The sequence below is a fragment of the Oncorhynchus clarkii genome, unplaced genomic scaffold (assembly GCF_045791955.1).
Source record: "Oncorhynchus clarkii lewisi isolate Uvic-CL-2024 unplaced genomic scaffold, UVic_Ocla_1.0 unplaced_contig_10300_pilon_pilon, whole genome shotgun sequence".
Classification (NCBI taxonomy): Eukaryota; Metazoa; Chordata; class Actinopteri; order Salmoniformes; family Salmonidae; genus Oncorhynchus; species Oncorhynchus clarkii.
The window spans coordinates 1-12,837 of record NW_027259334.1 but is presented as its reverse complement, the minus strand read 5'-3'; the positions used below and the strand labels follow the sequence as shown (position 1 = coordinate 12,837).

Genomic DNA, 12,837 nt, shown 5'->3' with positions numbered 1-12,837 from the left:
CTACAGTCTGAGTGCATGGCAGGGAGGCGGAGCACCCCTCGTCTCCATAACCCACTCTCCACCACGCAGCCAGACGGAGAGCACTTAAGTCATATCAGCTGCCTCTTTAGGGGGACGAGTGGATTTGACGGCAGGGATGCAGGGAGGGGTGTCTGGCACGCTGGTTGGCTTTGTGTGTTTGAGGAACTCCTGTAGCAAATGTGCATTTTTCCATTCTTCCATCCAGCCCAGATCTGGGCTAGCCTCAGCCCGGAGTAAAATGCATCTGAACTCGACTGTGGCAGCTGAGCTCATTTACAGTCCTCGAAACCCACAAGGCTGACAGGCCAGTTAGCTTTTAATCCAATCAGCCGTTTCAACATCATATTTTTCATAGTAAGTGTATTTGGCCAGATATACAGCAATATCTAGCATCCAACACCATCCTTGGTTAAAAGAATCCCATATGCCGAGAGCCTAACTAAGGGGTAGGGTCGGTAATTGCAAAGGTGTGCTTGAAATCAATGGTGTACATGCAGATACATACTAATACATTGTTTCATGAGGGTGCTTCTGCAAAGGCAACCCTCACCCTGGAGCCACCCATGAGAATTTTCTGGGGGGTTTTGCCAAAATTACCACTGAACAATAGCAAATATTACAGACTGACTTTATTGAAGAATCCCATCACCTGAGAGCCTCTCAGATAATATAGAATTTCTCAAATGTATTACTTACTACAAGTGCTTTTCAAGACACCCAAAGTCACTTTACACAATCAGCAATAATCATCAAGATAAGGCAATAGAATCTCATTAAAATCAGCAAAAATCTAAAAGTGCACTAAACATGAGGGGAGTAACGTTAGAACATGAATTCTCTCCCAATCGGTAGATATTACAGCTTTCTGGAACACATGAATGGAATTTGCATCCAACAGGCTGCATCATTCTGCCCGAAGTCCCCTGGGAAAGAGGGTAATATTTTTGTTTAAATGTAGCGAAAAAAGGAACACATTACCTTTAAAATGTATTTTTACATCTATCAAAATGTTTGATGAATAACGTGAGGGAGAGTGCTCTGGCGACAACATCGTACCTCCAGAGTTCATCTCCATACAATGCTCACGGCCATTCGTGTTGTCGTTCCCAGCAACTTGGATGTAGTTATCAGGTTGCCCCTTGCCCCAGTTCTGGTAGCTAAACCTGGACCCATCGCTCCACAGCCAAAGACCCTCCTAAAGAGCATACAAGCAGATGTGTAACCAGCAGACACTATACATTATATAAAAATGATTTAACCACGTTTTGAAGCGACAGTGTTTGTTTACAATTACATTGTTTACAAACAATGGAGTAAAACAAGCTTATATTTCGGGTAAGGCACCACTAGGCATTTATAATTATATTCTAAATGAATCAATGCATCTTACTGTATAGGTTTCAGGAGTGTTAAACAGTGTTTCTGACCTTGATGGCATCGTTGGCTCCAATCCAGGTGCGCTGGGCTCCATTGGCACTACTTTGGATGACTGTTCGAAGGAAGTTATACTGGGAGAGGCTGTGCACTGACGCCAGGTTACCTCCCAATAGCAAACAGTAATGCTGAAAAGAGACAGAGAGAGAGAATCACACAAAGGTAGAATATTTTGTTTTGCATAAATACTATCAAACACCTACAATATACATTATAAAACATGTGAACAACAGACACATTTATCCACATAGATGTCTCCAATATTTACTCTGCACTGACAAAGTGGGACCAGGACATGTAATTTTAGAGAGCTCCGTAAGGTGTTCCACATGAAGAGCACAAACTAAATGCAGCTTTATTCAACTCTGTGAAGACCTTAGGGGCCTCCAGTGTTATCCAAGTCTGGGACTGGGTTTGGTTATTTGGAAGTCTAAATTGAATTAATAATGATAGATATATGGGAAGTTTCTGCATGAGTATCTAAATATAAAGAGAAGGAATAGCATGTCAAGTTTTAGTTTAGCAACCTTGTTAAACACACTAATCCTATGATGTTTAGAATGAGTAAATCTGGCCCTAAATATGGACATTTACAGGTACCTCTGCCTCTGGCCATTTGGCCATGATGGGGACGTAGTGATAGCAGTGTGTCCCATATCTGTGCCAACCAGGTGGGCATGACGAACTCCTGGTTTGTAGTCCCCCTTTCTCCTTCGCTCCCATCTCCTCAGACTCTGTAGGGGGGAGAGATATCATGCAGTATCATGATTAAATTATTAGTTCCGACATCACAATCTGAGTGGTCAAAAGTGCGTTCCAACAGTGATGTTACTGAACACTGCACCACAGCTATCTGTGCATTATCAGTCCATTAACATTAGCAGACCATTGCAATACTATAGCTTTCTGCAGGTTTCAGAAATCTTGTTGATATGGGATTGAGGAAGACATTTTACCAATTGGCAGGTTGCGTATCAGGTTCTCAATAATTTGATTCTCTGTGTCATTCAGATCTCCTACAACAAAGAGAGACAAAGACAGAGGAAAGATTAATACTCATGTGCTCTTTAAAGTGTAGAATGATATAATCAAACTGCATCTGATGAGTGAACAGTTAATCAAACCATTGATAAGAATACCTCTACTACCTACACATCATTAAACACCTCTTATCTACGCTGTAACTAAAAGGAGTACACTTAAAATATGGTGGAAACTATGAGGTATATCTCTCTTACTTGCATCACCCAGAGTAAAGGCAGCGCTGAGAAGCAGAAATATGGTCAACATCGTCATGGTGATACTCTCCTGAGAAAAATAGAGAGAAAGAGAGAGAGATAGAGACTTAAGACAAATTCAGCATCAGACTGAGTACTTTAGAACGTAGGCGGAGGTGACTATAGTGGACTTACCTGATGTATAAGGAATCTCTGGTAGGTTCTGTTCTGTTGGAGAAAGTGTTGCAGCTATATACACCTGACCACAAGGAAGTAACTATAGTTTATCAATAGTTAACTCATATATTATCCATTTCCTTCTCATGGTGAGTTTATCAATCAAAAAGAGGAGCAAGGTACAGAGAGAGATCTGTACTTTGCTCATATACAGTGCATTCGGAAAGTATTCAGACCCCTTGACTTTTTCCACAATTTGTTACATTGCAGCCTTATTCTAAAATGGATTTAATAGTTTTTTTCCCCCTCATCAATCTACACACAATACCCCATAATTACAAAGCAGAAACTGAAATGTACATAAGTATTCAGACCATTTACTCAGTACTTTGTTGAAGCACCTTTTGTCAGCGATTACAGTCTCGAGTCTTCTTGGATATAACGCTAGAAGCTTGGCACACCTGTATTTGGGGACTTTTTCCCATTCTCCTCTGCAGATCGTCTCAAGCTGTCAGGTTGGATGGGGAGTGTTGCTGCATAGCTATTTTCAGGTCTCTCCAGAGAGGTTCGATTGCGTTCAAATCCAGGCTCCGGCTGGGCCACTCAAGGTCATTCATAGACAAACCTGCATTGTCTTGGCCGTGTGCTTAAGGTCATGTTGGAAGTTGAACCTTCACCCCAGTCCGAGGTCCTGAGCGCTCTGCTCTCTATACTTTGCTCCGTTCATCTTTCCCTCGATCCTGACTAGTCTCCCAGTCCCTGCCGCTGAAAAACATCCCGACAGCATGATGCTTCCACCACGCTTCACCGTAGGGATGGTGCCAGGTTTCCTCCAGACGTGACGCTTGGCATTCAGGCCAAAGAGTTCAATCTTGGTTTCATCAGACCAGAAAATATTGTTTCTCATGGTTTGAGAGTCCTTTAGGAGACTTTTTGCAAACTCCAAGCAGGTTTTCATCTGTGTTTTACTGAGGAGTGGCTTCTGTCTGGCCACTCTACCATAAAGGCCTGATTGGTGGAGTGCTGCAGAGATGGTTGTCCTTCTGGAAGGTTCTCCCATCTCCACAGAGGAACTCTGGAGCTCTGTCAGAATGACAATCGGGTTGTTGGTCACCTCCCTGATAAAGGCCCTTCTCCCCCAATGGCTCAGTTTGGCTGGGTTGCAAGCTCTAGGAAGAGTCTTGGTGGATTCAAACTTCTTCCATTTAAGAATGATGGAGGCCACTGTGTTATTGGGGACCTTCAATGCTGCAGAAATGTTTTGGTACCGTTCCCCAAATCGGTGCCTCGACACAATCCTGTCTCAGAGCTCTACGGACAATTCCTTCCACCTCAGGCTTGCTTTTTGCTCTGACATGCACTGTCAACTGTGCGACCTAATATAGACAGGAGTGTGCCTTTTCAAATCATGTCCAATCAATTGACTTTACCACAGGTGGACTCCAATCAAGTCATAGAAACAGCTCAAGGATGATCAATGGAAACAGGATGCACCGGAGCTCAATTTCGAGTCTCATAGCGGAGGGTCTGAATACTTATGTAAATATGGTATTTCTGTTTTTTTTTTACATTTGCAAACTTTCTAAAAACCTGTTTTTGCTTTGTCATTATGGGATATTGTGTGTAGATTGATGAGGACATTTTTTTTATTTCATCAATTTTAGAATAAGGCTGTAACATAGCAAAATGTGGGAAAAGGGAAGGGGTCTGAATACCTTCAGATTGCACTGTATACCAGTGGTGGAAAAAGTACTCATTTGTTATACTTGAGTAAAAGTCAAGATACCTTAATTGAAAATTGCTCAAGTGAAAGTCACCCGGTAAAATACTACTTGAGTAAAAGTATTTCATTTTAAATAAACTTAAGTATCAAAAGTAAAAATATAAATAATTGCAAATTCCTTATATTAAACAAACCAGACAGCTCAATTTTCTTGTTTTATTTTTTTACGGATAGCCAGGGGCAAACTCCAACACTCAGATATAATTTATAAACGAAGCATTTGTGTTTAGTGAGTCCATCAGATCCGAGACCGTAGGGATGTTCTCTTGAAGTGTGTGAATTGGACCATTTTCCTGTCAGGGATAATGTATGCAGTAAAAAGTACATTGTTTCCTTCAGGAATGTAGTGAAGTAAAAGTTGTCAAATATTAATAGTAAAATTAAGTACACATACTGAAAAAAACTACTTTAGTACTTTAAAATAATTTTACTTAATTAAGTACTTTACACCACTGCTGTGTACCTTGTTCAGTGTACCTTGTTGTCTGGCAGAAGAAGGGAAGGTTGGGTTACTGGAAGGAAGGAACCTATAAATAAGTCTTGGTGATTGGTTATATTCTGTTCATAAACCTAGCTAGGTCAGCTGTTTAGTTGTTTTGTTACATTACAGGATGAATAACAACATTGAAACCATCACTGGTGAATCTCTGGGCTTCCTCATGTGATGTTCATGTTGATGATGTGAAGAAGAAGGTCATCTGCACCACTCTCAATGACAGAGGCTAATGCAGTATCCTGTAACGATTACAGCTTACTGGAATGAGAACTGTGCTCAACAATGCTTGAATATTTTGTATGATTCAGAAACACTCTTGGCACTACTTCTGTATGGTACAATGTATCGGTGAAGTATGAAAACGTATCACTACTGTGAGCGGACCAAGTAATTGGGCGTCACTCTAAAGCGGGAAGGTGGAATAAACGAGTCAGGAGTAGGTTTCTTGATTGAACACAGTTGTCTATTGAGGGCATTTGGTCAATACAAACACTCCAACATAATCAATGAAAATCTTCCAAGGAAAAACATACATCTTCTTCTCCAGATGAAACAGGAACACAATAGGATTATCTTTAAACTACAACAAAAAGTCACGTGATTGTCACCGTCTTAGTGGTTCTTCCTGGATAGCTCCTCTCTCTCGGTGGCCATCTTCCAGAGATAGTTTTCCCCCCCTCTCTCTGCTGGTTCCATTCTCTCTCTTATAGGGGAAGGAGAGTATGTCATTAGTACCGTCAGCTGTGCTTAATTGCCTCTGGTTACCTTGTCTCCCATTCCTTGTTGGGCTACTATCCATGAGCCCAGCCTGCCCTCTGGTGGTCCTTCCACATACCTTTCCCCCAGGACCGAACCGGAGGGTCGGGCGCCAGACGCACCGTCTTGGTCGCGTCGGGACAGCGTGTCTGCATTCCCGTTCCTCGATCCGGCCCTGTGGATGACATGGAAAGAGAACGGTTGTAAAGACAAAAACCATCTGGCTATTCTGTTGTTATTGTTTCTATTAACAGCCATCCACGTGAGGGGCGCATGGTCAGTAACTAATGCAAACCTCCGACCCAGTAGGTAGTACCGGAGATAATCGAGGGCCCACTTGATGGCTAAGGCCTCTTTCTCTACGGTCGCATACCTCTGTTCCCGATCGCTGAGCTTCCTACTAATGAAGAGAATTGGCTTCTCTGCTTCACCTTTACCCTGAGCTAGTACGGCCCCGAGCCCTGTATCCGCGGCGTCGACCTGCACAATGAACTCTTGTGAGAAGTCCGGAGCCTGTAGAACGGGATCAGAACACAGGCCATCTTTTAGCAATTGAAAGGCCTCTTCCGTCTCGTCTTTCCACTCTACCTGGTTTGGCAGGTTTTTCCTGATGAGGTTTGTGAGGGGGTTGGCAATGGTTGCATATCCCGGGATAAAAAAGGCGATAATATCCTGTTATCCCTAAGAAGGCCCAAACGTCTCGCTTGGTCCGGGGTCAAGGCCAGTCACGAATTGCCCTGGTCTTCTCTGCCTGTGGGCGTATTTTCCCATTCCCCACGGGCAGCATTTATTTGGATTGGCTGTCAACCCTGTGGCTTCCAAACTCACGAGCACCGCCCGTAATCGCAGGAGGTGACTATCCCAGTCCTCGCTATGGATGACCACATCGTCTATGTACGCCGCTGCATACTCTTGATGGGGCCGTAGAATGGCATCCATGAGGCGTTGGAAAGTTGCAGCGGCACCGTGCAGTCCGAAGGGCATCCTCACATACTGGAAAAGCCCCTCTGGGGTGGCGAAGGCAGTCTTTGGGCGATCCTCCGGAGCCACCGGCACTTGCCAATATCCCTTCGTCAAATCCAGGGTAGTGATGAACTTGGCCTTTCCTAAGCGCTCCAAGAGTTCATCCACGCGGGGCATGGGATCCGCATCGAATGTAGAGATGGCATTCACGCCCCTAAAGTCGTTGCAGAGTCTCATACTACCATCGGATTTGGGGACCAGGACTATGGGACTGGACCACTCACTCGTCGAGGGCTCGATCACGCCCATCCTCAACATCTCCCTCACCTCTTTCGTAGCGATGACTCGGCGAGCCTCAGGAATCCTGTAAGGGCGGATATGCACCTTCTTGCCGGGTTCAGTGTGGATATGGTGGAACAGGACATCTGTTTGTCCTGGGAATGGAGAGAATATTCGACCGAAGTTCATAATCAGCTTGTCTAGCTGTCTTGACTGCTCCGGTAGGAGAGTTTGGCCACGGCGCACCTGTGGTAGAGCCTCCTCTTTCCCTTTGCCCTCCAGGGCCATCAAAGCCACCTCCTCCTCTCGTCCATGGTACGTCTTCAGCAGGTTTATGTGATAGAGTTGGACCTTCTTCCTCCTGTCAGGTTGCTTGATGAGGTAATAGACCGGTGAGACCCTTTTCATTACCTCGTAGGGCCCCCTCCACTGCGCCAGCAAGCGATGTTCGGCCGTGGGCACAAGCACCATCACTTTCTCTCCCACGGTGAACTCACGGGGGGGTCGCGGACTTATCATAGGCCCGGCCTTGGGTCCTTTGGGCCTTCTCCATATGCTCCTTGACTATGGGCCACACTGCTGACAGGCGGTCTCTCATCAGGGTAACGTGTTCTATTGTGGATCGAAAGGGGCATGGTTGGGTCTCCCAGGTCTCCTTGGCTAAGTCGAGGATTCCTCGACAGGGTCTGCCATAGAGCAATTCAAACGGAGAGAATCCAGTGGATGCCTGGGGTACTTCTCGCAGGGCAACCATTAAGTGTGGGAGAAGCATGTCCCAGTTTTTCCCGTCTCGGGACACCACTCTTCTCAACATGCTTTTAATCGTTTTGTTCAAGCGTTCACACAACCCGTCTGTTTGAGGGTGGAATATGCTTGTACGTATCTGTTGAACCTGATATAACCGACACAAGTCCTTCATCAACCGGGACATGAACGGGGTTCCTTGATCGGTTAAGATAGTATTGGGTAGGCCCACACGAGAGAACATCAGGAATAACTCCTTGGCAATTCCCTTTGACGACATGTTATGCAGGGGTATGGCCTCCGGGAACTTGGTAGCGTAATCTATAACCACTAGGATGTACTCGTGTCCTCTGGCGGATTTTGGGAGGGGTCCTACGAGGTCCATAGCTATGCGTTCAAAGGGAGTCTCTATGATGGGGAGAGGAATCAAAGGGTTACGTAGGTGTGGCCGTGGGGCTGTACGTTGTGGTGAGTCGTGGTACGGGATTGGAAGACTCCTTCCGTTCCTCCTTGTCACTTTTTAACAACTCCCCTGTAGACCGATATGTTTCCACCGCCTGGGCTATGTCATCGGCTGACAACGGGTTGGCTTGCCCCACAACCCTTTTTAAGTCACTGGGTAATTCTCTCAATATCTTGTCCACTACGAGAGTCTCTATCACATGTCCTACTCCCTTTCCAGGTTCTAGCCACTGTTTCGTCAGTCGTATTAATGCGAAGATCTGGGCACGGACGGGTTGATCAGCTGTATAGGTCCATTGATGGAACTTTACAGCCCTATCTCTGGCAGTCAGCTGGTACCGGGACAGGATCTCGGTTTTTAGTCGCCCATAGTCCGCAGCTTCGCGGGAATCCAGGTCAAAATAGGCTTCCTGAGCCACCCCGGTCAAAAGAGGGGCTAATGCACTCGCCCATTCTGTGGGCGGCCACTCTTCCAAGGTGGCAGTCCTTTCGAAGGTCATGAGGAAGGCCTCAATATCATCCTCCTTGGAGAGACGAGGTAAGATGGCGTGAGCAGCCGCTCTTGGCTTAACTCTAGGTTCTTCTTGTCGGCACAGCTGTTGTAGCAGGAGTTCTATGGTTGTCTGCTGTGCCGTGATCAATTGTTGTAGTAGGGCGTTATCCATCGTTCTTGAATGGTTCCTCCGGGTCTACTGGAAGAATCTTGATTTACTCACTTATCCTTGTGTCACTCGTCCACCTAATGCCCGCATCCTCCACCAATGTGAGCAGACCAAGTAATTGGGCGTCACTCTAAAGCGGGAAGGTGGAATAAACGAGTCAGGAGTAGGTTTCTTGATTGAACACAGTTCTCTATTGAGGGTATTTGGTCAATACAAACACTCCAACATAATCAATGAAAATCTTCCAAGGAAAAACATACATCTTCTTCTCCAGATGAAACAGGAACACAATAGGATTATCTTTAAACTACAACAAAAAGTAACGGGATTGTCACCGTCTTAGTGGTTCTTCCTGGATAGCTCCTCTCTCTCGGTGGCCATCTTCCAGAGATAGTTTTCCCCCCCTCTCTCTGCTGGTTCCCTTCTCTCTCTTATAGGGGAAGGAGGGTATGTCATTAGTACTGTTAGCTGTGCTTAATTGCCTCTGGTTACCTTGTCTCCCATGCCTTGTTGGGCTACTATCCATGAGCCCAGCCTGCCCTCTGGTGGTCCTTCCACACTACACACAGCGATGTAGAAATAGTTCTGGATTTGAATGTAGTTTTGACATTTTTAGAGATAATGCCTCTCACATTTCAAAGCCACAGTAACGTCAACTGTCTTTTTTGGGCTGAAAAGTTGGAGCAGTTGTCGTGGAATATTCTAATCAAGTGAGAGACTGTCATATCTTCAAACAATCATCTTTATTTAATATTGATTCATTATTGCAATAATGAAACCATCGACCCCACACTTCGAAGTGCTTATAATCATACATTGTATACAGCAGGCCTGAGCAACTCCAGTCCTCGGGGGACTGATTGGTGCCACACTTTTGCCCCAGCCCCAGCTAACACACTGGAATTTCCCAGGCCTGGTAAACACGGTCTTTATGTAGCATATTTCAAAATGCTTATTTATGGCTGTCTCCACCTCTCCCATGTAGATTGGGGCACCATAAACCAACCTGGGTTCATCCTGTCATTTATCTGCACAGGGGGTGTTATTTTACTGCTCCAGGATAAGTTTCCTAGATGCAAGGATTAGAACAAACAATGAGATGTTTGTTCAATTCCTTCACGCTCTCTCGAGTCGCACGCACACACACACACACACACACACACACACACACACACACACACACACACACACACACACACACACACACACACACACACACACACACACACACACACACACACACACACACCTTATCTATGAATGTCAAGCCGGAGACATAGGTCTAATCACTAATCATAGAATGGAATGTGTCTAAAGTGTTTTATCACCAAGGCATCACTTAATCAGTTGCTAGCCCAAACTTCAAAAGATTTCTCTCAGTTCACTCAGAATGAAGAGAGAGTTCTAAGAAACCTATTCTATTGCCTGAAAACAACTATTCGGTACAAAAACAGTATCATAACATAATCTTGTCATTTGTTTTACCCCTTTTCTCCCCAATTTCGTGGTATCCAATTGGTAGTTACAGTCTTGTCCCATCGCTGAACCTCCCGTACGGACTCGGGAGAGGCGAAGGTCGAGAGCCGTGTGTCCTCGAAACACAACACAGCTAAGTCACATTGCCCATTTAACCCGGAAGCCAGCCGCACCAATGTGTCAGAGGAAACACTGTGCACCTGTCGACCTTGTCAGCGTGCATGCGCCCAGCCCACCACAGGAGTCGCTAGAGCACAATGGGACAAGGACATCCCAGCCGGCCAAAGCTTCCCCTAACCCGGACAACGCTGGGTTTATTGTGCGCCGCCACATGGGTCTCCAGCTGCGACCGAGCCTGGACTCAAACCAGGATCTCTAGTGGCACAGCTAGCACTGCGATGCAGTGCCTTAGACCACTGCGCGACTCGGAGGCTATAATCTTGTAATTTTGCTAACATACGGTCCTGCATCAAATGAATCAATAATCTCATCCCATTACTCCAGCAGCCAGTCAGGCCTATTTCCAGCCAGAGAGAAGAGAGACATTGATTACATTTACCTCGCAACAAGCAGAATAGGAAAGAGTGGAATGAGCTCATGGTCATACGGTACTGCATGATGGTTCATATTGCAACAATGCAAAGGCTTGGAAACATAATGAATGAGACTAGGAATAATGATGTGTACTTCACCTGATGGTGGAGACATGTTTAAATGAAGACAGTGAGTCATTTCATACAGGTGTGTTGCTGTCTAGCAGTGAAATAAGATTCCTAGAAGAAGTTTTACCTATGGCCTCCTACTGTGAGCTATGTCAATGTTTTGGTTCTTCCAAGCACGCTTCTTTCAAGTGACTTCATTCACGGTTACAAAAGCATGATATACAGCTAATTAATGCTCAAATACAGTCTGGATAACACTGTCGTGACGTGACTATCATTAATGTGATGACTGCTAATCATTGTATAATTACCTACCAAGTTTAATTATTGTGTCAAATCGGAGGGCATGCTGTCCGGTCCTCTGGCAGTCTCTATGGGGGTGCCACAGGGTTCAATTCTCGGGCCGACTCTTTTCTCTGTATATATCAATGATGTTTCTCATGCTGCGGGCGATTCCCTGATCCACCTCTACGCAGACGACACCATTCTATATACTTCCGGCCCGTCCTTGGACACTGTGCTATCTAACCTCCAAACGAGCTTCAATGCCATACAGCACTCCTTCCGTGGCCTCCAACTGCTCTTAAACGCTAGTAAAACCAAATGCATGCTTTTCAACCGTTCGCTGCCTGCACCCGCACGCCTGACCAGCATCACCACCCTGGATGGTTCCGACCTTGAATATGTGGACATCTATAAGTACCTAGGTGTCTGGCTAGACTCTAAACTCTCCTTCCAGACCCATATCAAACATCTCCAATCGAAAATCAAATCAAGAGTCGGCTTTCTATTCCGCAACAAAGCCTCCTTCACTCACGCCGCCAAACTTACCCTAGTAAAACTGACTATCCTACCGATCCTCGACTTCGGCGATGTCATCTACAAAATTGCTTCCAACACTCTACTCAGCAAACTGGATGCAGTTTATCACAGTGCCATCCGTTTTGTCACTAAAGCACCTTATACCACCCACCACTGCGACTTGTATGCTCTAATCGGCTGGCCCTCGCTACATATTCGTCGCCAGACCCACTGGCTCCAGCTCATCTACAAGTCCATGCTAGGTAAAGCTCCGCCTTATCTCAGTTCACTGGTTACGATGGCAACACCCATCCGTAGCACGCGCTCCAGCAGGTGTATCTCACTGATCATCCCTAAAGCCAACACCTCATTTGGCCGCCTTTCGTTCCAGTTCTCTGCTGCCTGTGATTGGAACGAATTGCAAAAATCGCTGAAGTTGGAGACTTTTATCTCCCTCACCAACTTCAAACATCTGCTATCTGAGCAGCTAACCGATCGCTGCAGCTGTACATAGTCTATTGGTAAATAGCCCACCCATTTTCACCTACCTCATCCCCATACTGTTTTTATTTATTTATTTTTCTGCTCTTTTGCACACCAATATCTCTACCTTTACATAACCATCTGATCATTTATCACTCTAGTGTTAATCTGCATAATTGTAATTATTTGCCTACCTTCTCATGCCTTTTGCACACAATGTATATATAGACTCCCCTTTTTTCTACTGTGTTATTGACTTGTTAATTGTTTACTCCATGTGTAACTCTGTGTTGTCTGTTCACACTGCTATGCCTTATCTTGGCCAGGTCGCAGTTGCAAATGAGAACTTGTTCTCAACTAGCCTACCTGGTTAAATAAAGGTGAAATAAAAAAATAAAAAAAAATAAAAAAAATTGTATAA

General features: G+C 45.2%; 1 protein-coding gene across 1 annotated transcript; it reads right to left on the bottom strand.

The window, feature by feature from the left end:
- Positions 1 to 633: 633 nt before the first annotated feature.
- On the bottom strand, positions 634 to 2,891 carry LOC139399971 (galactose-specific lectin nattectin-like). Its single transcript, XM_071145106.1, has 7 exons — positions 2,868 to 2,891; positions 2,694 to 2,763; positions 2,412 to 2,471; positions 2,056 to 2,189; positions 1,449 to 1,583; positions 1,078 to 1,216; positions 634 to 944 (listed from the first exon to the last, which is right to left on the bottom strand). The coding sequence occupies exons 2-7, from the start codon at positions 2,749 to 2,751 to the stop codon at positions 877 to 879; spliced, it is 594 nt and encodes a 197-aa protein (XP_071001207.1). The 5' UTR covers positions 2,752 to 2,763; positions 2,868 to 2,891; the 3' UTR covers positions 634 to 876.
- Positions 2,892 to 12,837: the final 9,946 nt, after the last annotated feature.

What these genes read in the sequence shown, in the direction of transcription:
- LOC139399971 (XM_071145106.1), bottom strand. Translation starts at nt 2,751, where the DNA reads ATGACGATGTTGACCATATTTCTGCTTCTCAGCGCTGCCTTTACTCTG. An exon ending in GATACGCAACCTGCCAATTG is followed by an intron (nt 2,190 to 2,411) that starts GTAAAATGTCTT and finishes TCCCCCCTACAG; the next exon opens with AGTCTGAGGAGATGGGAGCG. An exon ending in GAGCCAACGATGCCATCAAG is followed by an intron (nt 1,217 to 1,448) that starts GTCAGAAACACT and finishes TATGCTCTTTAG; the next exon opens with GAGGGTCTTTGGCTGTGGAG.